The following is a 26,913-nucleotide window of genomic DNA, read 5'->3' as shown; positions in this document are numbered from 1 at the left end:
TGCCGCGGCCCCCGGGGCGCCCCCGCCCGCCGCCAGGCGGAACTGCGGGCGCGCCGGGCTCGGAACAAAGCCCCGACCCCCGCCGCCGTCCCCCGCGCCCGGGGACGGCGGCTCCCGCTCGGCCCCTCGGCGCTGCAGCTGTGACCCAGCTCCACCGCGCTTCCCGCTGCCTGCAGCTCTCCCCTGCGCCCTGCCAGCGCTGCTGGCGCCAGCCGCGGCCTCGCGGGCGGCCTTGTTCCTCCCTCCTTCCTTAACTCTCTAAAGGCCGTTAGATTCTAAAACTGCGGGTTTTGATGCCTATCTGGTCTTAAGAATTAATGAATTGAGCAACAAGAATCCTGACAGTGCAGGCAGCCGTTTGAACCCTCTTTCTACTCAGTTTCACTTTCATATAATTCAGGCTGTGCTTACAAATCAACCTGCGGGGGTGTTTTTTTTTTCTTCCTATGCTGGATTGATAACGTGCCGTTTCTTTAATGTACACACTGTGCTTCCAGAGTCAGAGTAATGAGATACAAAGTTCACCTATTCTGAAAACATCCAGAAGTTGAAAAGAACTTTCTGGGAGCCTGAAATACTGCTTTGTTAAATGATAAATGAGGCATTTACGCTGTTGAAAGAAGGCTGAACCATCCCTCAGATTCCGAATGTGTGGCTGTTTCTCCTTCCACTATGCAGACCTTTGGGAAAAAAGTATCTAATAGCGGTTCAAACTGCTGAATGATCTTTATTCTTTTTACTCAGCCTTAAATTCTTCAGGTTTTTTGAATTGTAGGTGGTCCTGATTCCTGGAGTCAGATAAGTAGGGAGCAGCTCTGGTCGCAAATGTAAGTTTCTTAAAGCAGTCTGTGTAGTTTTCATGGGGAGAAGAAAAGGGTACATTTTCAGGAGCTTCTTTACAAAGGATCTATTGATCCAGTGATTTAATCTTCTCATGTTTGAAACGTTAGTATTTCAAGTTTTCAATGTGCTAAAATGGCAAATTGCGTTTATAACAATGTAGTGGAACATACTAACATTTTTATTGTATGCCCAAGAAATTAGTGAACTTCTGTCTTGAATTTTATAAAAAAAAAATTTCCCAAAATGATTCATTACTGAATTCTTAGTGAGGATACTGGCACTCAGACCTTGGATGTGTTTGTGAAGTGATAAGCCAGTGTTTGTACTGTTGCATTGTGCACTTGGTGTTACATACATCCTGGAAATAAATTATAGGAAAAGAACCCCAGAGAAAATCCTAAATATGTCCTTAAAATGTGGATATCCGTGTTCCTAAAGATAAAAACTGAAAATCAGTTAAAAAGAGGGGGGAGGTAGAGTCAGTGTTCGGGGTCCAGACTGAAGGTTTTTATAGCTGTTATATTATAACCACTTGGTTTATTCCAGAATAAACTGCACTTAAATAAAAACACTCATTAATCGGGTGAGAAATTAGGAAAAGCTGTGTGCTGCCCTTTGCTGTGACTTGCACGTGTCTCTGCTGAGAGATTTGGTGAAGACCAAGGCATTTTATAATGTAATACTCAGCAGGCTTCTGGGTGGCTCAACAAATCTGGGGGAGAAACTGTTGCAAGCAGAGCTGCAATGAAATGATTTCCATTCAGTTTGTTAATTTATGAGTGGTTTTTTTCAATGCTGCTTCCTTTCTTTATCAGCTTTCTGAGTCAACAAGTCTTGAAAACAAAAGCAAATATTAAATGATATTTCTGAACTCATTTAGTTTGTGAGTGTTTAAGTACCATATTGTGCAGTCATAATTTCAACAAAAGGGTTTTTATTTTGAGCACTGAGCCAGTGAAACAGTTCTTTGATTTTTCTCTGCAGCTAGAATACTTCTTGCAACTACAAGCAGGATTTCAGCTGGGAAAGACCACGATTTTATCCCAGCCCTGGAAATGCCTCGAGGCAGATGGAAATTCATGTTGCCAGATCAGAACACAGAACTGTTCTGTGTGAGGTTTTTCCTTTTATTATTATTTTTTTTAATGGTAAAAATTGGTCTGTGGTTTGTTCTGGTGTTGGTGTCAAGATTTTGGTGTCTGAGGGGCTGTTGGTCCCCACACCTGCTGGGAATGAAGGAGGATTGTGTCCTTGTTGTGCATGGGGACACAGTTGTATTGCTGATGCTTCCCAGTGCAATCCCACAGCATTCCACAGAGACTCTGGTTTGGGCAGAGCCCCCTTTGTTAGTGGCTTGTTGGAGCTGCAAGAACCTGTGTGCTTCTGTCTTACTGGAGAGTGGGGGCTCTGAAGGTGTCCCTGGCATTGAAAGCAGTGGAAAGGAATGGCTGGAAGCCATGTAGGTGTTTGTGGTGTGGTCACCTCAGTGACAGCAGTTAACTTTTGTTTCCTGGGTGTTACTCCTTTCCCTTTAAAAAATAAGTGGGTTTTGCCTTCTTTACTGTTCTTGAATTTTTTTTCTACTTCTGTTTCTGTAAATAAATAAATGCACCCCTTACAAAAGAGGGCTGGTTGAATATATTAAATTATATAATGAGCAGAAATAGGAAACCAGCCTCTTTTGTGTTCCTCTTTGCATTTGGACGTTGAAAACTGTAAGTTCTTTTAAGATTCTTGATTGCTAAACCAATCATTTTAATTCCCCATTTGTAAATATGCCTGTTCAGCTGTCACACTTCCCTGTTCTGAAGCAATCCTCTGTTACAGTCACTTCAACTCTCAGATTATTTTGTGTTCCTCTGATCAAGGAAGTCCCTGGGATGAAGAGAAACATAATCCTAAGAACTGAAACTCCTCCAGTTGTTGTGGCTGAAGCAGACTGGTTAATCTGTGCCCAGAAAAAGTGTGAGTCCCCTGTGCCAGGTGCTCCTGAAGTTTCATGAAGGGCATGACCTTTGAGGTGGCTTGAACAAGAGGAGTGCTTTCCTTGCATGTGGAAAAGCAGTATTAAATAACCACTCTGAGTACTGGGAGCTGAAATGAGCAAGAATCTGCATTTCTGTAGGGAGCTGGGCAATTCCTCCTTTGCCTTTGGACAATACAGTGGCCTTTTCTGTATTGTCCAAAAGTTAATCCCTTGGATTTGAGATCCATTGTACTTGGTCATTCAGCAGCTAGATAACATCTGCTTCTAATTTCCTTGCAAGTTCTTGTTTTTGCTACCATTAATTCTCAGAGCAGCATAGGAGGGCTGCATGTCCAAATTCCAGATCTCTTCCCTCAGTAGCCCTTTTTGCCATGATGTGCTGGAGCCACTTTTGCCAAGGAGCAGAAGAATTCTCCCAAGGCAGAAGGGATTGCCACACCAAGTACGATGTGTGAGAGAGGAAGAGGAAGACCTATAGATGTTTATCCAAAGAGCAGATTTCCAAAAACTTCTATGGTACTTTTTTCCCAAGGGTGTATGGTCTGCAAAAGCATTGTGTTGTTACAAAATCAGGGTGTGTTTCACAGTTTGTGGATAATTTCATGTTTTTACCATAACTGAATTTTTGTTCAATGTGTTTTGAAGTGAAAGTGAAACTGACTAGAAAGTGAAAACAGACTTTTTTCTGTAAATAGTGGAATAGGAGTGGGTAAAAGATGAGTTCTTCTAAGAATAAGATCAACATTAAAATTACAGTAACTTCGCATAGGTGGCAGAAGGAATAGGGAGCTGGGGACTTACTTTCAGCCTATTTGTGTTCCATGAAAGGTGGCAAGCTGAGGTTATTGTGTTCAGCATGATCAATATATTCCAAAAATTCACTGAATTAAACTGTTCTCAGGTCAAACGTAATATTGGAGCAAGAGTTCCTAAGCTTTATTGGAAAGATATGTTCAGATTTACACTAAGAGAAAAACCTTCATAGTGTTTGAAAATCAGCCTCATTTTGGGCTCTGTTTGACAACAGTGTACTCTGTAGGATTCAAATTCCTTATTTTTTTGTCTACCTTTATAGAATAGTCTTTTGCAACTTGTAGATACAAATGGTTTTCATTGTCTGCATTTGTCTGGAAATCTAATAACATTTTGACTTTCAACTTATTTCAAGATTGCTTGATGTTATATATTTTCAAATCTTAATAATGGCCAAATTTCTGCCCACAAATCTTAAAAAAAGGTGTATCTGAAAGCCTGTTCCCAATTAGCTGAAATTACATGGAGAACAAGTAGCGTAACACTTTGAACTAACTCGTGTCTGGCTCTCGAGGCAGCTCTGTTCAGTTCTGCCCATCTTGTTGCTGTGACTCAGTTGATGGCACCCTCTCTCAAAAGCTGGCCCTGCTCCATGGGAACCTGTCCCTGTCAGATACGGCATGGAGTCATCAGCACAGGAAGTGCTGCCTTGGGATCACGTGAAACCTGACCCTGTGGAAGTTAAACATCTTTGGTGTGAGGGTAGGGCTCTTCCCCCACCTCTTTCCGTTGTCTTAAAGGATGGGGTTGGTTAGAAGTGGAGTGCAGCAGCCTTTGAACAGCGAGTGATGTGATGAACAGTGGGTTTTTGAGGATATTCAAACTCATTAAGTACTCAAGTACCTAATTGTATGTAGGGCATTTCCTGACTAGCACCAATTGCCAGCTTGTGCTGTGTCTTCATCATACACTTGTCTTACTGTCGCACTTCATGCTTTTCCATAAGATTGTCCCTCTCTGTGTCTTTGTCTTGGTTATTCTCCCATCTTTCCTATTTTTATTTTCCCTTTGCCCCTTCCCTGGGTGTTGGCAGCTGCAGGAGCTGGGTGTGGTTTTGTAGAGCTCTAGGGTGGGGTCTCAGCATGGTGCCATCAGGTCCTGTAGCCCTGGTCCTGCCAGGCCGGGCTGCCATGGGTTTTGTTCCCTGCTAATCTCTGCAGCAGCACACAGTGAACTGCCAGTTGACAGCTGTGACAAGAGGATTAGGGAGCATTTGTTCAAATAAAAACTAAAGGGTGTTTCTGAAAAGTAGAGAACTTTCCTGATTTAGTGAAAACTTGAATAGTGTGGATCCTTGCACTAACAGCAGGACACAGCGAGCCTGTCCTGACCACAGGGGTATCTGTGGAATTGCTGCTGGTCAGACTCAGAGAGCCCTCTGGAATACCTGACTTTATGAAGAACCCAGTAAGTTCAGCTTCAGACCGTTATGAGAGTGTGTGAATGAACTAGGAGAAAATTTGTGTAACAATTAAATGAGTAAGGATTAGCTTGTAAAATTGTCATAAAAGCACTTTGAATAATACTGAATGAATGTAAGATAAAAGCATGGTACCCAGCTGAATATTAGAGTTCCTCTCTGTTTGAACTCTGAAGAGTCTTGATTTTTATAATATAGTTCTTCAGTGCTTTGTGTTCAAGTGTCCTCCAGTGTGGCCCCCTTCTCTGGGACATCTCCCTTACAATTCACCTGGTATGCTCCCCCTGTGTTCTTGTGTTGCTGTTTTCCTCTGAAGCTTTCTGCAGTGTTTTTCTGTCTTCTGCCTCGAAACTTTCAAACTTATTTTCATCCTCATGTTTCTCAATCTCTTATTAACAAATGTCACGCAGTCGAGCTTCTTTTTAGTGACTCCGGTGTATTTGAATCTTAGAAATGTAGCTGAAATGAGCTTAGATGCACTGATAACAGATTATGTAGCAAATTGTGTAAAGGAGTTACTTTGCGGAGATAGAGTTGTGTGAGTTATGTGTGCTTTGTGTATTTTTCAGGGAATCCTCTTTTTCTTTTCTTTTCTTTTTTTTTTTTTTTTACATAAATGGTGCTATAGAGAAAAAAAACCCCAAGTGGTTTTGGGCTTCGTGCGCTGTTGGAACAGGCTGTGTATTGAGCAGGCAGTGGGGCTGGAGATCTCTAACCTTGACCTTTTTCCTTCTCTCTCCAGTACAAGAGCCATTGCCTTCTGCAGAGCTGGTCTCTTCAAGGAAAAGTCCTTGCTTTTGTTTTGTCCTTTCCATTCCTCCCCAAACGTACCTGTTCTCTTGGGAGCTGACTTCATTTGCAGCTGTGCATCCTGTGCTTGTTTCTTTTCTCAGTGGTTCTGTGTCTGATGTGCTCCTCGGTGGCAGTGCTGGAGAAGCAGAGCTGCTCTGCCCACACTGGAAAGGGCTTTGCAGCGTCGGGGCCCAAGAGCAGATTACTCCTGCTGGAATATTTTCACATGTGTTGAATTGCTTTAAACTTTGTGTATCTGTCCCAAGGCTGGAGGAGGATGGGGTGAAGTATTACAGTTATTTCTGCTCTGCCCTGAAAAAAAACATTTTATGAAATTTATTCATTGCAGCATGCGGTGGATATTGATAGACTGTTTAGTTAGAACTTTGTGTAAACAGAGTTGAACCAAATATTTGAGTGCTAGGTTATTATTTTAGTGGGACACTGAAGAGTCACCTCTCTCTTGTGAGCAGTGTTTTAGGATCTTTAACTCCCACAGGTGATCACGGTGTCAGTGCCAGCCCCAGGCCAGCAGTGCCGCTGGGATGTGGTGCCATCTCCTGACTCACTGGGGTCTCTTCCTGCAGGAGCAGGGTTTTTCTTGGGTCTCCCATCCCAGCACTAAGCCTGACCTTGTTTAGTTTGAGGTCTGAGAATACAGGCTGGTGTCATAGCTGCCATATAACAGAGTAAAGAATCCCTTCAGAAATGCTGTTAGCGGTGTAACTGCAATTGGAACAAGAGGTCTTGTTTACTTCCTGCAAAATGTAAAACTTGTTTTTCTTGTTCACATCTGTCTTCACATCAGTAATTGGAATTTTACTGCGTAAAGACTTAATATTATGTTTGGTCTTATTTACAGATCTTATAGCAGAAACTTTTTGCCCAAACTTCAGTTACTTTTAACTTCCTTTCGTCCTGTTCTGTGGTGGTAGAGGTTTCATTTTCAAATATGTGATATATGCCAAAGTCATCTTGGATTCTATGGACCTAAGTTTTTTGTGTTCTTCTCACAGACACAGTACAGTAATGTAGGGTATGAACAAAGCCATTAACCAGAGATCAAGGCTGACATGTCAGTAAACTTTATAGATGCTTTCAGACATCGCAAACTTCTGAAATTCACTTTTCTTCGGTGTGAAAGTAGGTTTTTGTGGAAGAAGCGTAGTATGTATAGGAAACACTACTGTTATTTTTATCTGCAATAATATATGTAGGTTCTGGGTACCTCTTGAAATCTGTGATGTGATAAAAGCCTTGTAAGATTGAGATCTTTAATGTTTTTTTAGCTCAACATGATGCATAAGTTTAAAACTGCATCTGTTTAAAGGGATTTATGACTAAAACTGCTTGTTTTTCTACAGAATTGTCTGGTGTTTCTCAGCTTGAAGAAGATCTGCAGTCATTATTGATCCTCTTTCTTGGCGTTACCATTTTTGAAGTGAAGTTTGCCTAGCTTTCTAGTGTGAGCTCTCTTTGCAGCCATCTTAAAAAAAAAAAAAACACTAAACAAAAAGAATTTTTTTGATCCATAAAGTAGACAAGCTCTAGTTCTACAATGTCCAAGTCATTCCAGCAGTCATCTCTGAGTAGGGATTCACAAGGTCATGGGCGTGACCTCTCTGCAGGAATAGGCCTTCTTGCTGCTGCTACCCAGTCTTTAAATATGCCAGCATCTCTTGGAAGGATGAACCAGGGTACTGCACGCCTTGCTAGCTTAATGAATCTTGGAATGAGTTCTTCATTGAACCAACAAGGATCTCATAGTGCACTGTCTTCTGGTAGTACCTCTTCCCATAATTTACAGTCTATATTTAACATTGGAAGTAGAGGTCCGCTCCCTTTGTCTTCTCAGCACCGTGGAGATGCAGACCAGGCCACAAACATTTTGGCCAGCTTTGGTCTGTCTGCTAGAGACTTAGATGAACTGAGTCGCTATCCCGAGGACAAGATCACTCCTGAAAACTTGCCTCAGATCCTTCTACAACTTAAAAGGAGGAGAGCTGAAGAAGGTTATGGTAGAGATGGCAGATCATCCACACGGGAACCACCATACAGAGTACCTAGGGATGATTGGGAAGAAAAAAGGCATTTTAGAAGAGATAGCTTTGATGATCGTGGTCCTAGTCTCAACCCAGTGGTTGACTATGACCATGGAAGTCGTTCTCAAGAATCTGGTTATTATGACAGAATGGATTATGAAGATGACAGATTGAGAGATGGAGAAAGGTGTAGGGATGAATCTTTTTATGGTGAGACTTCGCATAACTATCATAAATTTGACAGTGAGTATGACAGAATGGGTCGTGGTCCTGGTCCCGAGAGATCTCTCTTTGAGAAAAAGAGAGGTGCTCCTCCAAATAGCAATATTGAAGACTTCCATGGATTCTTACCGAAGGGTTATCCCCATCTGTGCTCTATATGTGATATGCCAGTTCATTCTAATAAGGTGAGTTATGCACCAGATACTTCTATTTTCCTTTACGTTGTAGTATCTGTTCTGTTTTTACCTATTTCTTTAATTATTTCTATGGCCTGGTTGCTTTTGAAATGATCTGAAAGTTGGTTTGAGAGTGAAAAAGGCACTTGGTGTATTTGCAAGGTAATTGTTGACAAACATTGTAAACCAGGGCTTTACATTAATGTATTTTATTTGCCCAGATTGCTTAACTTCAAGTCAAACAGCTATCATCTACTGGGATATCTTGTTTATATTTTACATCTACATGTTCTCTTAACCACAAACATCTGGCATTCAAGCAGTTTTGGGGTGGGTTTTGGTATTTTTTTGTTGGTTTGGGGGTTTTTTGCAGTGTATCTACTGTGCCATTCCGGAAGCTAGTTTCAGCTCTCCTCCACATCTGTCTTGATTGCTGATTTATATGTAGTTAAGATGCATTCTTGCACAGTTCTGCTTTTTCCCTGTCCAGAGGGAAAGAGTTAATGTAGAGCCCTGGAAGTTATTTGCAAAAGTAAAAACCACGTTTTAGATTAGCTCATTCTTGCCTTTTTAATTTCACTTTAACACTCTATCTCATACTATGGCTGAAATTTGTCGTCATTTTTCTCCTTTTTTCACAACTTTCTTAGAACACTTCAGACTCACTTTTTATTGTCACATGTTGCATCTATCCCTGTAGACTCTCCGAGCAATCAGTCTGCTGTTGCAGTACCCTGCTCTGTGTTCCTAGTAGTGTTCTTTACTTGGCTCACGAGTAGAGTGGCTCTTCGGTGTGTTCGGTGATGCTGAAACTTCCCTCTTAGTTATCCATGCCTAGTGCAGCTCTGCAAAGGGAGCAGGTTACTCAACATGATTCAGATGGTGTTTTCAGAGCCTTCTCACGTTCACCTTTTCCAATGTACTCATCTTGCTGATTTCCAGTATACTAGGCAATTTAATTGGCTAATTGGCTAATACAGTGCCCCTCTTGTCACAATTAGTGGCTAATTAGCTTGAAGGCCTTCAATTGAAAACATAATACGTGCTATTACTGTAAAATTGATACAATGTGGAATTGCTGTTACTAACCGTTTCTTTACAGTTTCCTCTCACAAAGTGCTGTTCTGTACATCTGATCTTTTTGAAACACAAGAATTATTCTGTCCCTGCAAGGAAAGGATCAAACCAGTTCTAAAGCACACACTGTATGGCTCCACGTGATCTCACAGTTTATGAACTTGTGTTGCTTTAATTACTTTTGATATAAAATACAGTAATCCAGGTTTCTTGTCTCCTGTATTTGACGTTTATTTTCACTAAAGTTTTAAGTGTTAACAGTTTAGCTGCCATGCTCAGTTCCTTAAAAGGACTTCATTTGGTTAGATTGAAAACATTAACTTCTGAGGCCCTTGAAGATGGCAACCAGTAATCCTGTAAGTAGGGGTCTTTCTAGCTCTTTATTTTAAAGGCTCGTGGCTGTTAGTGTGCTTTGGAGTGCAGATCTAATGAAAGGATATCCTCATGGAAATACCTTTCCAGGTATGAGAAATACCAAATTCTTTTAACAGCATAACCTAAGTGACTGACCTCTTCTGTAACATGTAAAACTTTTTTTCTTTTTAGCTTTTGACTTTAAAACTGGTAGTACACAATAAAATACTTGTGGTTGGATCATCTGGTTCTTATGACCCAAGTTGGGGCTTTATTTCTGATTTCAGAAATCATGTCACCACAAGAATTTTTCTCTTTCTCTCCTTCTTTCCTCTGCTTTGCATACCCAACCATTTCAGAATTCCTTATTTTGTGTCTTCCACAAAATCAAATCAAGTAAAACATAACTTTTAAAATAATCTGATTTGAACCGAAATGTATGGAAAGCAGAAAGGGAATGCTTTTCATAGCTGGGACTATGTCAATTTATTGCTGTAGTAACAACATCTCATTTTCCCCACCTCCAGATAAAAATATCGGTGATTTTTAAAAGTGTTTGATCAAGCTATGTGTATTTTAAATGCAGGCAAGGTGTTAAACATCCTTAGTGTAACTTAAATTGGCCGAGTAGTCTTCTAGTATTTTTTTTAGTGATGTTCTTAATTGCTTCTTTAATTTGATGTGTGTATATTTTGAGACCAGGTTTATTTTCTGTGAAGTAAATTGTGCCCCAGTTACTTCAGGCAGGCATTTTGTCACTCCTGATCCCTTTATCAGGGAATGAGGTGCTAGACATGGAGAGATTGTTTTCCTGCCAGAGACAAAGGCTGATGCAACCTGAGCAGATGAATTTGGAGGTGAAACGCTTGAACCTGGTACATCTCAGAGGGAGAACCTGGCTGTGGCCCTGGGAGAGGGCGGGCTAAAATTAGGTGCTCGAGTGTGGCCTCCTTTTCTGAGGAACAGAGTGTCCTCTGGCTTGCATCAACCGAGCCAAAGGGGAATCTGGGTTTTCAGAAACTCAGTTCAGGTTTTCTCTCGCTCAGCTTGGGGCCTTTGTGTTAATGAGTTCCTGTAAATACAAATAATCTGGTGCCCCAAAACCCTGGGGGAGGAATGCTTCCAAATGGGTGCAGGCGGCAAAGGGAATCCAGATCAAGAATTGTGTAATAAAAAGTCAATGTAGATGAGCTACCATTGTTCCCTGGGGGAGAAGAAAAATCTGAAGTTACAATCACATCCCCCTTTTTTTCCAATTTAAAAGCATTTGAATGAGAATTAAAGCTCCCAAACTTTGCCTCTGGTTTGCAGATAACTTCTGCATCAGTTTTGTGCTGAGACAGATTCAAAGCATGTTATGTCTGGTGGAACCAGCCACTGAGGCTTTACTGACTGTGCCCCCGAATCTAGAGGGGTTTGGGGTTTAGAGGACTATTTTCTAGAGTGTAATGCTAACACTTGTTAGCAGGTGTTGAACTGAAGAAACTTCATATTGAATGGTTCATAGATTTTTTTTTTTGGTGGGTATTTTTTGTCCTAATTGCCAGCCTATTTATAGTTGCAGAGCCTACATCTTGTGCAGTTAACAAGAAAAAGTGGTGCTCTCATTTTACATCTTGATAAAAGGGATGACTTCATCGTGCTCCATGTCAGGAGCATCATGGAGTAATATTCTAATACTTTATGAGAGACTTTAAATTCAGATTTTTCTTCTTTGTAGGAAGTGCAGGATAGGCATTTAACATAAGGAAACACTACAGTGAGCCTTGGGAATGTCTCACTGTATGCAGGATGGCTGTACTGTGGCAGAGACCAAAAATTTGGAAAGATAAGGGATTAGGCGAAAGTCCTTTGTGGGTGCTGAGCAGAAGCAGACATGTAACAAGAGCCACATAAAGCAGTTGCCAGTGCACATTGTGTTCATAGTTGAAAACGTGGCTGATAAGAAAAAACCTTCAGTTGGAGAAAACCTTCAGCCCCAAGGTTCTTGAATGACTCTCCCGCTGTGTTTATCTCTGCTGGTCCTTTTCTTCCCTGAGGAGCAGCAGAGTGAAGGTCAGGCTGTGGCTCCCAGATGTGCAGCAGGGAAACTCCAGAGTTTTTGTCATTTTACAAATGTGAATAAAACACAGATTTGTGCTCTTACTTGTAAGAACATAAAGATACAGAGATCAGGCATTAAAATAAGTAACTGCCTTTGTAGTTAAAATGGTCTGCAGAGAAAAAGTAGAAATCCCTCATTCCTTTCTAGTACTAAAACCAGAACCAGGAGGAGTTTTACCTGGATTAATTGGTTCAATTTCATTATTTCTCCTTTGTAACATCTTGGTTTAGAGTGGCTTTTTTCCTTTATTATTCCCCTTGAGTAGTGATATATTTTATATTCACCTGTATATTTGTAGCTTGTCCTAGCTATGCACTTAGGCTTCTTTTAGTCTTTCCTTTCTGAATTCCGTGCAATTTCTTGGCCTCTTTATGGTTCTAAAAATTGGAGTGTTTACTTCATATAAATCTGTAGAAATCTGAGGAATGAAGCAGAGTAGAGGAAATTCTGCAATGCCTGAAGACATACAAACAGCCTTCAGTTCCAAAGGCTGCCATGGCCCTCTGTGCCTGGGCTGGAGTTTTCCAGGGAGCATTGCACTCTGAGGCAGGAGCAGCCCCATTCCCATAAGACACCTTTTCAGCCAGGTTAGCAGAGAAGAGGTAGGTCCAGTGTCAGTGTCTCCTCAAAGCACCACCAACAGATTCCATTCTCTATGGATCTGCAAAACTGCATCATAGCAGAGAAGACACTGCTGTAGGCCATGACTTTGTGGGAAGGACTCCCTTGTGTGGCTGCTAATTGTGCCTTGTTTACTTTGCTGCAGGAGTGGAACCATCACATCAATGGAGCGACTCACAGCCGCCGCTGTCAGCTGCTGCTTGAAATGTATGAACTGAAAGTACAGTAACTGGGGAGGAGGGCTCAGCCTGGGCACTGCGGCGGCCTGGGACAGCACTCGGGCACAGCCTGCCATTCCTGGGTGTCCTGTGCAGGGCCAGGACTGGGACTGGATCATCCTTGTGGGTCCTTTCCAGCTCGAGATGCTCCCTGATTTTAAATAAATGTTCCACAGAGCAGGTTTAGAAAATTTACTGTGCCTTCTAGGGAATAAAAGCAACTTGGAGCATCTTCAGGACAAAAAGGGATCCTGGTTCATAGCTTTGGAATCCTGTATGTAACAGCTGGAACTTAGCAGTTGAGAATCTGTTGTAATTTTAGTTACTTGTACATTTTTGTTGTAAAGCCAGCAGTTCTGCAAACAGAGTAGGGAGTTTGTCCTGAAGAGCAGCATTTCTGTCAGTGCTGCTCATGGCTCTGGCAGTGGGCCTGGAGTGTTGCCTGTGATGCGCCTGTGTTGCACCTCCAGGTATTGCTGCTTGTGTTACACAGCTAGAGGAGATTGCATGTTTTCTTACATTTTCTTTTAATTTTGTTTCTTTTAAGATACCCAGAATGGAATCCTGACAGTGATTCAGGACATGGAATGTAAGTAGTAATTAATTTTGAAGTATTTATTAAAATTGTTTATTTGAAATTGTTTATTTGAAGCAGAGGGAGTTCCTAACATTTTATGTGAAACAACACATTTCCTTTGGTTCAAATGGATTCCTCCTTTTGTTTTCCAGCTGAAGGGCAGAAGTAAAAGTAGCCTGAGTTGGGTGCATAAAAGCTCTGCAGAAATTAGGGTGTTTTGTGAATGAAAGCTTCACAGTTTCTTGGCTTAAAATGACAGTGTGTTTTCTCCTCTTTCTAGGGGTGATCCCTTTATGTTGCAACAATCTACAAACCCTGCACCGGGAATTTTGGGACCACCACCACCTCCATTCCACCTTGGAGGACCTCCTGTTGGGCCCAGAGGTAACCTCAACAGGCACCTACCTTCACCAGGCTTAATTTTTAGCTAGGTTTTGTGTGGGTTTTTTTACTCTTTGTTTTAATTTGTCACTGGTGTTCTAAAACAACCAAGAAAAATGTTTTTCTCAGCACTGGAGCTAAAATACTTTGGCTGTGGTGGGACTAAGGACTGGTACTGCATTCCCACACTTCACCTTTTTGCCAGCTGCCAACTCCCTGTGGCTGGTGATTTTTAACTGAGATTAATCAACATGTGCTGAGCACCTGGATATTTTTTTTCCTATGTAGGAGATTTTTCTATCTGTCTTCTGAGTAGCTACATGTTGGTGGAGTTTTCTGGTAAGAATTCAGTGTCCTAAGTGTTTTTTCCTCCTATTTTCAAGTGAATATGAGAAATAAATTGGAATAGAAGTGAGAAGTGGGAAGATGGATGATGCAAGCCTCTTCCTCTCAGGAAAGGAGGCTAAGAATCACATTCTTGCCTGATGCTCTTACTTCCTACCTTTCAGATAGTTCAAATGGCTAAAAGAGCAAAGCTGATTAATTTACCTAGCTATCCTGACAGAGTACAAGTATTTTAGACACTTTTTAGATGATAGATGCACTCACACTTTATTACATTAAAATAGCACTGTTAATTTTTCAAAATATCTCAAATTTACCTGTAGGCCAAACTATTTGAAAGGGGGTTTTGTTTGTGTTTGGTTTTTTGGATTTTTTAATGGATATTGTGATTGAATTGGTGATGTTTTAGAACTGAAACTCTCAATTGTATAAAGAGTGTCTTGGATAAAGAAATCTCACATCCTTTGTGTGCAGAGATATTTTCTTCTGGCAAATCTTGTTTAAAACAAGAGATTTTTTTTTTTTTCCAATGGGCTGTGCTTACTCTCTGCTGTTCCTGGTCAGCAATAAATGCAGCTCTTTCTCTAACGTTAGAGTGAAGAGAAGGAGCAGGAATGAGGACCTCACATTACAAGAGCTCTGAAATAAATAAAAAGCCTTTTTAGTTTTTATAACTTGATCTCATTTTGCTATTACAAGTGACATATCTTTTCAGAACTCATGATGAGACATGTTAATCCCAGTCTTACAGGTTGAGCTAAGCTTGTTCATTCTTTTAATTTCTTAAAGGAGCTGGAAATGGAAATATGCAAGGACCCAGACACATGCAGAAGGGCAGAGTGGTTAGTATTGAATTTCTTTTTTTTGTTTTAACTCACATTTTTGTTGTATAATTTTTCTGTGTTTTCTTAAGTTGTGGATTTTGTTTGTTTAATGAATTTATTGTCTTTAGAAGTGAGATTTTAGAATTTGTGTGGAAGTACTGAAGCTTTGGCATGAGATTGGGAGTTTGTGTTGAGTACTCGACAAAATTTTTATTCCAAAACTGTACAGAACTTCTTTAAATGTTCTCTTCATGATGAAGCTGTGTGAACTTAAGGAAAGGCAGCTTTGGCACGGCAGGCATCTTGCTCTGGAAATCCATAGGAATTCTGTGCCTTTTCTGGATGCGTCTTTTGGTCACTAGTGAAGATAGATAAAAATAGTTATTAAAAATTTAAACAGTTACACCAGTAGAGCAGAGCCTTGGCAGACTTTGGGTTTGCTGGTGCTCAGGTTTTCTCATGCTGTGTGCACATGCTTTGTGTTCAACAGGAAACAAGCAGAGTTGTGCACATCATGGATTTCCAGAGGGGAAAGAACCTGAGATACCAGCTGCTTCAGCTCGTTGAACCCTTTGGGATAATCACAAATCACCTGATTCTAAACAAAATCAATGAGGTAAGGTTGGGTCCCAGGGCACTGCTGCTGGGGCTGGCTGGTGTGTCTGGTGGGCTTCCTGTCACTGTCTGAGCTTTGTTTTTGGAAAAGGATTTGCTCAGCCACCCACTGAGATGCCACGTCTATCATCAGGGCCATGTGGGAAAGGAGGAGTGTGTTTCCAGAAATGCTGCACTACCACATTTTCACTTAAATATTGAAAAATCCTCCTGGTTGGTTGTTCATTGCTTTCTTAACAACACCACATTCTGCTTTGTTTGAAAACTATCTGAAAACTTTTTTGATCCTAAGTTTGTATTATGGAGTGTGTCTTATTTTGAAGTGTGGAAAAAAGCAATACCATAGCAGTGGAAAAAGGAGGCAGCAATTGAATGTTTTGAATTCAAATCTAGGTGGAATGTAAACAAACAAAATAGTTCTGTTTGTGCACCTAAATAAAGTATCTGCCAAGCTCTGCAGGTCAGTTCACGTTGTAACCAAAAAGCAGTTTTCATTTCTGATGCAGTTATTTTTAAAAGGAAGCATGGAAGAGCTTGAAAATTTGAAACAAAATTAGACTCCTGAAAGAGCAGCACTTAATTTGATTTTATATGATTTCAGGCATTTATTGAAATGTCAACCACTGAAGATGCCCAGGCTGCAGTGGAGTATTATTCAACAACACCTGCCCTGGTGTTTGGTAAACCAGTCAGAGTCCACTTGTCACAGAAATACAAGAGAATAAAGGTAAAACACTTCAGCTTTTTTTAGCATTGCCTTATTTTAATCTGGGGCAGTCAGTGTTATGAGGCTGCAGCATTTAAGTTACTCCTAATTTCTGTACTTTTCAGTACATCAGATTAATCAAGGGACAGTCACCCTTGTACATTTTATACATAGGTCTTAAAAAATGTCTTTGCCTTTTAATCTAAGAAACCTGAGGGCAAACCTGACCAAAAGACTGAGCCACCAAAACCAGAACTTGGTCGTGTGATCCACCTGAGCAACTTGCCCCACTCGGGCTACTCTGACAACGCCGTGCTCAAACTGGCCGAGCCCTACGGGAAGATCAAGAACTACATCCTCATGAGAATGAAAAGCCAGGTGACCGCTGGGGAGCCCCTAGGGCACGGCTTCAGGGGGGTGTTAGTTGGGAAGGAATTACACCTTCAGCTGGGGCATGTGTGGACCTTGTGCTCTGGCATAGGCTTGGAAATGACTCAGGGTCTGTCTGGGTTGGGGGTTTGCTTTGGAGCTTCCTGTGAGATGTCCCTGGAATATGAGCTGCTTTAAAAACAGAAAAAAATATATTTCAGCGTGGAGGTTTGATTATTGGATGATGCAGATTTCGTGGAGCCTTGGAATTGTTTTCTTAGGGCTGAAAAACCATTACCTGTGAAACACAAATGTATTCTACTGTTAACATGTTTCTTTATTTACCCTTTGTTTTTCATTCTTTAAACAAAAGCAGTTCTGCTGTGCTTTTCTAGCTTAGAAAAGAAAGGTTTGAAGACAGACCATTGCGTGTGTATAGGGAAATGCAAGATTTCTAGAAGTATACAGGAGTTTAAACTATTTAGCTCTATTTTTTTAAGCTTTACTGTCCCAGTTCATTGCTCCCTTGAGTAAAAAAAGGAAGTTCTACTGCTTTTACAAAGAGATGGGTGCCTGAGTCCCCTAATGCCACACTTGAGAAGTGCAAAATTACTAAACTATTGTGCGACCCCCTAGGAAGTCCCTGACATTACTTCACTGGAAAAATAAAATCGCTTTGCTGCCTAAGTTGGCTGCTGAAACAGCTTTCAGTTTTTTGGCAAGGATACTCCAACCCAGATGTGTTTGTTTAAAGCTCATTCAGCAGCCTTGTGAGACCTCCTCACAAAGCTGGAAGAGCAGCAGCTGCTGCCTTTCTGTTTCAGCCTTCTCTCAAAAACCAAAAATAAAATACTGAGGTAGTCTCACAACTCCCCTGAAATTCCCAGGTACATAAGCACTAAATAAGAGTTTCATTGTCCTGATACTTTTTTAATTTAAATCATATTTTACTTTATGGTGACTTTTTTGGCAGATTATTTAAATGCCTGTTTAATTTCAGAACTGTCCCTGGGACAGATGCTCTGAATGGAAAAGCTGGGGTTTGTAAAGCACTTGGGTAAATGTTCAGGTGTTTGGTGAGGATGGGTATAGTTGAACATGATGATTTTGTTTCAGTATTTGGAAATGAATATTTTTGAAGTTAAATCACTGCCTGGAAAAGTGTTTCAGAGTCCTTTTTATTGTGTGTTTTAATCTTTTCAGGCCTTTATTGAGATGGAGACCAGAGAAGATGCTTTGGCCATGGTTGAGCATTGTGCCAACAAAGCGCTTTGGTTCCAAGGCAGATGTGTGAAAGTGGATTTATCTGAAAAGTACAAGAAACTGGTGTTAAGGGTAAGGATTTTTTTAATTGTAGTTGAATATGTAAAGGAAAGTAGATGACAGCCATTGCTTATTGAAAATTCAATGTTGCATGTAGAACTGAGCAGTTGGCTTTAATATTTTCTGGCTCCTCGAGTGCAGTTACTTGGCACAAGTGGTGGTGTTAGGAGGACAAGTTAAAGGATATTCCTTTCAGATTAAACAAACCACAAACAGTTGCTATAATTCAGATTTTAGAGTAAATGATATAGATTTTAATTAAAATTACTCCATTTAGACGATTCTCTAATGTGGGATCTTTTTTTTCCTTTGTCTTTGAAAATGAAGAAGGTTTGTGAAAACTTTAAATGTATTAGAACTGCACCTCTGCCTGTGCAGCTCATATAAAGGAGGGGAAAGGTTGACTGAAGGGTTTTTTTTTACATAACACCAGGGTACTATTCATGCAATTATAAAGGTTGACTGAAGGGTTTTTTTACATAACACCAGGGTTTTTTTACATAACACCAGGGTACTATTCATGCAATTATAGGTGTTTCTTCACTGGACTAGGACAGTAGGTACAAAACTGAGAAGAGGTCAGCTGGTCAGTGTTGTGATGAATTTTCTGTGTGTGGAGACACAAGGTTTGACTCCATTTCAGAAGGTTGATTTATTATGTTAAATATTATACTAAAATGCTACATTAAAACTATACTAAAAGAACAGAGAGAATAGAGAGATCAGAAGGTTACAAAGAACAAGAATAGAATAGAATGCATAACAAAATCTTGTGACAGTTCACAGCCTTGGCACAGGTGGCTTTGATTGGTCATCAATTGAAAACAATCCACGTGGGCCAATGGAAGATGCACCTGTTGCATTCCACAGCAGCAGATAGTTATTGTTTACGTTTCTTTCCTGAGGCTCTCAGCTCCTCAGGAGGGGAAAAATCCTAGGAAAGGATTTTTAATAAAATATCATAACTACAGGTCAGAGCATGGTGCTGATAAATGCCAAGGTTGTGGGTTCAGCCCCTTTGGGCCATTCACTGAAGAGCTGGACTTGATGATCCCTATGGGTCCCGTCCAACTCAGAATATTCTGTGATAATAATAAAGTCCTGTGATAATGAAAGCAGGAGCAATCTGAACTGTCAGGCTGTCTCCTAGAAACATCAGCGTTGTTGTGGAGCATGAAGAAATCTTACTGATGCACATGGTAGTGCAGCAAAATGAGCAGTTAATGGCAATTTGAATAGATTTCCTTGTTACTGCCTACAAGTGACATTTCCTGTTCTGTACTTCATAAACAGGTGAAGTGATGGGAGTCTGCTAAAGGTATTCCACTAATGGTGGAGAAAAGTACAGCTTACTACTGATCTGTGCCAGTGCCTGAATTACATGCTGCTGGTTCATAAACAAGCCAGGAACTGTATGTGAATTTTCTGGAGCAGGATATCCCATTTGTTTTGTATTGAATAATTACTATGAATAAAGGCAGGGAATTTCTAGGTTGGCCAGGTCCTGTCTGACTTGAGATAAAGGTTTGCTGATCAGTTGGTGGGTGGCATGGACAGAGTTCCTGGGGGTTAATGTAGCTGGAAGCACTTGGCTGGAGTGGATTCTGGTCTGCATTTATGCTACAGCACTTGTGTAAGTCATACTCTGCTGGAACTCACAGGTTTTTTTCAATTTTATTTTAGATTCCCAACAAAGGAGTTGAACTGCTGAAAAAGGATAAAACCAGGTAATTTCCTATTGTTAAAGCATGATGTTGTTTAAGGGAAATATGAAAATAATGAAAATACCTTATTCAGAGTATAGAAACAATAGAAAAGAGTCAGGCAAGCTTTGAGATCAAATGGCTGGAGGTTGTGCCCAGAGATTAACTGTTTCAAATATGCTACCCACCCTCTTCCTCTGACAATGGAGATTTCACAGCCTCTTCAGTCTCCTAAGGAAATCCTTTGCAGTCCCTAATTAGCCTTGCCTTCTTGCAATTTAAACCCACAAACAGTTGTTGTGTCTTGTAAGGATAATTTCTCCTTGGAGCAGCATTTTGTATGTTTGAAGAATCATGTCCTTCAGGATTTCCATCAGCTTTCCATTTTCTAAACTGAAACATTAATAGTTTCCAGACTTATCTAAAGAAATCTGATCTTTTTCTTTAGTAATTTCTGGACTCTCTCCAGGTTTACAAGCAGCAATGTTCTTTGTTCTTTACAGAAAGAGAACATATTCCCCAGACAGCAAAGATTCTCCCAGTGATAAGAAGTCCAAAACAGAACCTGCTCAGAAACCTGAAAGTGGCAATACAGAAGAAAAAGCGAAAGAGGAGAAACAGGAGGATGCTGCTGAGCCTTCAGGTGCCAAAAGTGGGGAACAAACAGAGCAAGATGAGCCCAGTTTACTCCTGGAGTCTGAAGATGAGCTGCTGGTGGATGAGGAGGAGGCAGCAGCACTGTTAGAAAGTGGCAGCTCAGCAGGAGAGGATGCAGATGTTGCCAATTTAGCTGATGTGGCTACTGAAGAAAAAAAGGACACACCTGATGATGCAACTGTAAAAACAGAGGGGAATGTTGCAGTCACTCCAGGAGCCAAGAAAAAGCTTAAAAAGGTAACTCACACAGTGAGCTGCTGAGTGAGGGAAGGCCAGTCTAACTTAGGTAGCACACCATGTACATTCTGGTGCAGACCTTTCTCTGTAGGTCTTTAAAACACCTGTCTGGAAAGGAGCAGGTGTTAAAGCTCCTCTGAAGAAAGTGGAAGATCTCACTGGGTGGAACTTGGCCATGGATTCAGTTAAAAAGCCCTGATTCTCTTTTGACAGAAGCCTTTAATTTGTGGGCTTTTATCCTTGTTGCTTGCTGGGGGTTTGCTTGTTTTTCACCCTTTTTTTGATTAATACTTAACCAGGAACTGTGTTCTTCTGAGCAGTTTCTCAGCAAACTGTATTTACCCTTGAGCCCAGAAAGCATGTTCAAAAAATAATGTACTGAGGGCTGGAGGCTAATGTGGGCTTGGGCAGAATTGGATGTACAGCTACACCTTAAGCTGAGGGGCAGGTAGGGCCATTGCAGTTAGCCAGGGCCCCTTGCCCCCTGGAGAAAGACAAGAATTGCTTTCAAGATGTTTCCAGTCACAGGCTACTTGCTGTGACTTCCCTTTTTCTCACCACATCATCCCACACTCTCGTGGGTTTTACGTCCTACCTGCTTTGTTAATCATACTCAGTTCTGTGGAGAAGTGTGCAAAGTTGCAGTAATTTGTTGACTTGGATCGTTGTTTTGCAAGAAAGGCGTGTACCTAATTAATTAATGAGATAGGCATGGATCTCAGTTTTGGGGGATCCTTGTCAGGAACCTGGTTAATGGTGCTGAGATGGATACTGGCCATGCAAATGGCATTTCCCAGTTTTCTTAGTGTTCCTTGTTGGTATGTTGGCATTGGCTGTGATAAACTGCTTCAAAGCCAGACTTCACTCCTTTGAAGACCTACATTCACAAAGCTAATGCTGCCTCAGTCCTGCTCACAGTTGCTGTTAAGTATGTGGAATAGTGATATTTCTATATCAGCAGGAGCATTTCCAAAAAGTCTGAATTTAGACAGTCCCTCTTCTAACAAAACCTGGATTTTCAGAGGCTTTCCCAGTTTGGGTGGTTGGTGGGTTTGGGTTGGGTTTTGTTTCTGTTCTAGTGATTGTTTTAATGTGGATGCTCTAAGCTTTCTACTGGTTGAAAAGAGCTTTTAATTCTTTTTGGTGAACTTTCATACCATTAGTGGGGACAGAATAGTTCTGGTAAAGTTTTGCCTTCTATTCAGGCCATGAATTCAAGGCTCTTACGGGATTTTCAAATAGCAACAAAATTGGTGCACTCCAAAATTACTTTCACTTAAGGTACTCATGTTAAAAGAACTTTCATCTTGAGAATTTAAGTTGTTTTGGCTCTGTTCTTAAGCTGAAATTATGTTGCTGTGGTGGAACAATGGCCATTCCTGATGCAAAAAAAAAAAAAATCATTGTGAAAGGGAGTCCTTGATTCTGGGGCAGTGGGATACAAAAAGAGCTGGTTAAATCTTGAGTACCAGTTTGAGTGAGCGAGGCAGCTCTCGTAGGAGGAGTTTGGAGCTTGTATTTGTGCTGTGAAGCTCAGGGGGCTTTGGAGGGAGCGCTCGGGCTGAGCTGACACGGCCCCCTTGTCCCCGCAGCGCTATGTGGGCGGCTTCCCGCGCAGCATGGAGGGCTTCGTCACCCTGGACGAGGTGGGCGACGAGGAGGACTCCGACCACCAGAAGCTGCGCAAGTCCGGGCTGGCAGCCAAGGCCGCGGGCAAGGGCGAGGACAGCCTGGCAGAGATCAAGGTGGACAAGATTGAGGAGCCAGAGCAGGAGAGTGAAACGTTAGAAAACGGAACGAAAAGCGAAGAGAGCGCCAAGGCTGAAAGCGTTGAAGCTTCTGATGCTGCGGCAGCGCAGGATACTGAGAAAAGCACCCAGGAAAACACAGACCCCCAGGGCGAGCAGGAAACAAAGAGTGTTCTGGAGAAACCTCTTGTCCCAGACGAGTTTAGGATTGGGCCATACCAGCCAAACATTCCTGTTGGTAAGGCTGTTTCCATTTCTTTTCCAAAATGTCTCTGTGCATCACAATAGCATTTCTCATTTCATCTGACTTTTATTTTTGGCAATACGTTGCCCCATAGCCTTTCATTTTAGGGCTTCCCCCTCCTCCCCCTTCTTCACTCCTGCCCTAAACCCAGTATTTTCTTTTTTCCTTATTTTCATAGCGTTTTTCATAACCCTTTCCTTAGGCAGAAATTGACAGAGGTATCTTTTAGCAACACAAATTCAATTGCTAGCACAGAGCACAACAGTGGTAATAGTTCAGAGTCATATTAAATACTCCAAAACCGATCACAAAACATTGTGAGTTCTTGAAGGACCCAATAAAATTAACCCTTAATCTGAAAGGTGAATTTTTAAATATAAAAAAACCCAAAACCTGCGCATACTTAGTTACTATTAGGCCCCTGCTTGACTAAACTAAATCAGAGACTTTTAAAGATAAAGCAGCTTTTAATGTAAAGTGAATTATGGTTTTAAGATTTAGCTGAAATGACATATGACATTAAAAGAAATGATGTAGAGTAGATCTCTTAGTTTATTTTGTGGTGTTTACTCCTCTAGGTGTGAATTATGTGGTACCCAAAACAGGGTTTTATTGCAAATTGTGTTCCCTGTTCTACACAAATGAAGATGTTGCAAAAAAGACCCATTGCAGCAGCCTTCCTCATTATCAAAAGTTGAAGGTAAGGCAAAAACTTGTTCATTTTAAATGGCTTGATTCTTTCTGGGGAGTAGAGCTCAACGAGACCGGACTGAGAATACAAATACCTTTCAGGCAGTGGAAATTGGCTTTCTCAATAACTTTTTAACTCTAGATAGACCTCTCCAAAACATCATCTTGTGAAAATAATATGCAGAATGCACAGTTTAAAGAGTGGCTCCAGCATTTTTTATCTTGTAAATTTGGATTAAAGAGGGAATTCCAATTGGAATAAGGCCAGGCTTAGAAGTAGTGATGCAGAGTAAATGCAGATGGCCCAGATCCCTTCCAGTCGTCCCTTTGAGAGTGTTTTCAACCAGTCAACATTGCTTAAGATGAAGTTTTTATATGTTTAAAAAAGCAAAAATCTTTGCAACTTCTGATTTTGTGAGCACTTTTCCATTTTCTAACTGGATGAGGTATCACATGATTGCATGGCATGAGTGACAATGCTGCTGCTGTAACCTCATACTGTGAGCTGCAAACATGACCTCCAGGAAAGGCAATCCCAAAGGAATTCTGATAGTCCTGCAGTGTCACATTAATGCATTTCAGGGCAGTTGATCCCTGAGGCTGAAAGCAAACCCCAGGAGCTCCACAGAGGAGAATGTGGCACCTCATAATTTAAACATTTGCCTTCTTGCAGTAACAGGGAGCCCAGATCCCTTCCAGTCGTCCCTTTGATGAGAGTGTTTTCAACCAGTCAACGTTGCTTAAGATGAAGTTTTTATATGTTTAAAAAAGCAAAAATCTTTGCAACTTCTGATTTTGTGAGCACTTTTCCATTTTCTAACTGGATGAGGTATCACATGATTGCATGGCATGAGTGACAATGCTGCTGCTGTAACCTCATACTGTGAGCTGCAAACATGACCTCCAGGAAAGGCAATCCCAAAGGAATTCTGATAGTCCTGCAGTGTCACATTAATGCATTTCAGGGCAGTTGATCCCTGAGGCTGAAAGCAAACCCCAGGAGCTCCACAGAGGAGAATGTGGCACCTCATAATTTAAACATTTGCCTTCTTGCAGTAACAGGGAACCCCTAAATAAACAGAGGGCCCAGGAAGGCAGATGGCATAAAAATTGTCACCAAACAACACTGTGAAGGAGTAGATCAGAAAATCAGTTCCTATGCAGGATCTTGTAGGAAAAAAATCCACCTCATCCATCACCATAGTGTTTTTTTCTTTTTTTATTTTTTCCATTGAGGTACCTGCTTATGGGACATTAAAGCCTTGATGTAAAATGGGAAGGGGGGAAAAGTGCCAGTTTGTGAGGTTTGTTACTTGAATGAAACATTATTTGTTTTGTTTTTTCTGTGGCAGAAATGATCAGTGAGCTGTTTTGTGGGTGATTGTGTGACTGTGGTGGGGTTTGGAATTGGGGAGGGAAGGGGGAAATGCAGCTTCTGTTTCACACTGGCACTTGCTTGGAGCTGGGAGTCTGCTTGGAGAGCTGGGAAAATTAAATAGGTGAATTGATGTTGCTGCCAAATGTCATCAAAGTGGTACCAAAGTCCTCAGACTTTAAATTAACCCTTCTCTGGGGAGGGGAGATATTGTGTCCCTGCCTCTGTAGAGGGCAGATTCCACCCAGGTAAGTGGCTCGGTCGTGTCACAAGTCCATGCCAAAAGGGGAAGGAATTCCATTGGCTTGCCAAGGAATGCTCCACTCCGGGACGGGGAGAAGTGCCAGCCTTGTTAGTTAGGATCTTTGCAATTGCAGTTGATGCTCACAGATTTTAAACTTGGAAATTTGATTTATGTTTCCGTTCTTTATGTTGTACCTGTGAGAAACTCTTTAAATATATCCCCAATATAACTGCTTTCTTTCAACAGAAAATTCTGGATAAAATGGCAGAAGACTTCAGGCAAAAGAAAGAAGGTTAAAAAGAAGGATGTAAGGAAAACGTGGCTTTGTTTTTAATGTTAATCTTTTTTAAAAGCAGTACAAGTAGTAGATGGAAATACTGTATTCTTTTTTGTTTTAGTGAGATACAGTAGGCATTATAGGTCTGTTCATGTGTTAAATGTTGTAGCAAAAAGCATATGCAGTTAAGTTAATGACAACAGTTTGTTCTTAATGTGAGAATGGCAACAACCTTTCATTTGACACTTCAAGCTATTACAGAAAAAGAAATCTTGCACCCTTGTGGAAAGCTCATCTATGAGAAGAAAACTGCGTTTAAATGAAACTTACTACTTTCAAGCTTCAGAAATTGTCTTTCAGTTCCATTCTGAATAAAAAATGAAAAGTAATACTGTATTTTTATTTTATCTAGAACATTCCGTATTTTGGTCTGAGCCTAGCAGCTGTTTAATTTTGAGTGTAAGGCTGTCATTGCATTTCACTTTTGGAAAAGTCGTTAAATGTAAGTTGCATTTTTAAGTGTTGAATTGCAGTTTCTTTTAATGTCACTGCTGTTATCTATAGCAAATAGGGAAATTAGTGATTAGTCAGCTTTACAACTTTGTGATTTTTTTTTTCCTGAGCTCTTGCCTAGACTTTCCTATTCAGCTATTCCGTGTATTTTAGTGAGAAGTAAATGCCCATTCTCTGACCAGTATTATTTCCTCGAGCTCTTCCTGCTTTTACTTGAATCTCGTCGCTGTCGTACATCTCTGGTATAGCAAAAGCAGCATTGGAGTCCTGAAAGGGACAAAGGTATCTTTATATTCTTCACATGGAAGTTTTCATACCTGCATTTTAACACCATTTTTTGTTAAAACCTGGTTTTGTCAAGACTCTTTAGAACTGTGCACTTAATGTACCTGCACATGTGAGATGTGAACAGGAATTTGCATGTGTAACCTGTGTTTATCTGTAGTTTTTGTTATTTACTGCTTATTTGTGACTTCAGGTTACTAAAGTGATTCCCAATAAACAAAGCTAGACCACAGTGATTTGTTATAGATGTTTGGCATGTTAACCAGTGTTTCTGCTGAACTCTCTATCCTGTGTCACATCACCACATCAAAACTCGAGCTCTCTTTTTAAAATGTGCATGTTTATAACACCTGTGCTTCAGCAGCTTCCTGCATAACTCTTCTTTCTCTTCCCTAAACCCTCTTGCATTTCCAAACAAATTAAAATATCACTTGTTAAAACCCTGGTAGGTATATTCTGCTGACACTTTTATTTCTGGAGTTTTGGGGTGTTCTCATCAAAGCTGAAGCCACATCCCATTCATGCAGACAAAACATACTGGGGCCCATTCTTCCAGCCTGAGCCTCCATGAGTGAGGAGCTGGGGCTTGCAAGGGGTTTGGCGTGCAGGAGGCCGAGTGTTGATGAAGTTATAACTCCTTCCTTAAGCAGACACACCCAGCAGACACAGGACTTTGTGCTGTTTGCAAGTCAAGCCTTACGAACGTGTTTTTCCAGCTGTGACTTTGTGTTGCACCCTCCCCTGAGGGGGTGCAGTCCCTCACAGAGGTGAGCTACCTCCAGTGAGGGCAGCAGGTTCTGTGGGGCCTGGAGAGGGGAGAAGTGCTGAGGAGCAGCTCCAGTGCAGGGTTTGTTGAAATAGCACATCCAAATTAAAGTTTTACCATGCAGTGACTCATCCCTGTACAGAGAGCAGTTACTGCTCTGTACACGACGCTCATTAGTATGCAAAGTGATGTTTGGGTTTGTAGGAAATGGATTAAATGTCAGGCACTGATAGAATCTTCAAGCTTTCTGAGGCCCCTGAAAGAAATCAGAGGCACCAGCAGCCCTGCACTTAGAGCAGAACAAAATCAAGGATGGGCTTGGAGCCCCATTTAGGTGGCGTTTGTCACTCATCTGTCACTGAGAG

The 26,913-nt window shown here is 41.1% G+C and overlaps 1 protein-coding gene across 3 annotated transcripts in view; it reads left to right on the top strand.

The window, feature by feature from the left end:
* Window positions 1-26,014, top strand: part of MATR3 (matrin 3) — a 26,739-nt gene extending 725 nt beyond the window's left edge. For 2 of the 3 annotated variants that reach the window (XM_041417792.1, XM_041417800.1), the window contains exons 2-14: window positions 12,597-12,658; window positions 13,217-13,258; window positions 13,527-13,630; window positions 14,762-14,814; window positions 15,287-15,412; window positions 16,013-16,138; window positions 16,325-16,495; window positions 17,690-17,821; window positions 19,493-19,536; window positions 20,016-20,406; window positions 21,999-22,392; window positions 22,977-23,098; window positions 24,954-26,014. In XM_041417792.1, the coding sequence (XP_041273726.1) occupies window positions 12,597-12,658; window positions 13,217-13,258; window positions 13,527-13,630; window positions 14,762-14,814; window positions 15,287-15,412; window positions 16,013-16,138; window positions 16,325-16,495; window positions 17,690-17,821; window positions 19,493-19,536; window positions 20,016-20,406; window positions 21,999-22,392; window positions 22,977-23,098; window positions 24,954-25,004 (1,818 nt within the window). In that variant the 3' untranslated portion in view covers window positions 25,005-26,014. Of the gene's footprint in view, window positions 1-7,219; window positions 8,305-12,596; window positions 12,659-13,216; window positions 13,259-13,526; window positions 13,631-14,761; window positions 14,815-15,286; window positions 15,413-16,012; window positions 16,139-16,324; window positions 16,496-17,689; window positions 17,822-19,492; window positions 19,537-20,015; window positions 20,407-21,998; window positions 22,393-22,976; window positions 23,099-24,953 lie in introns of all 3 variants that reach the window. The other variant, XM_041417781.1, reaches the window with a different exon arrangement.
* Window positions 26,015-26,913: the final 899 nt, after the last annotated feature.

Source organism: Onychostruthus taczanowskii, unplaced genomic scaffold (assembly GCF_017590055.1).
Source record: "Onychostruthus taczanowskii isolate IOZ18803 unplaced genomic scaffold, ASM1759005v1 scaffold107, whole genome shotgun sequence".
NCBI classification, from domain to species: Eukaryota; Metazoa; Chordata; class Aves; order Passeriformes; family Passeridae; genus Onychostruthus; species Onychostruthus taczanowskii.
The sequence above is the reverse complement of the archived record's forward strand: the minus strand, read 5'-3'. Positions and strand labels throughout refer to the sequence as shown.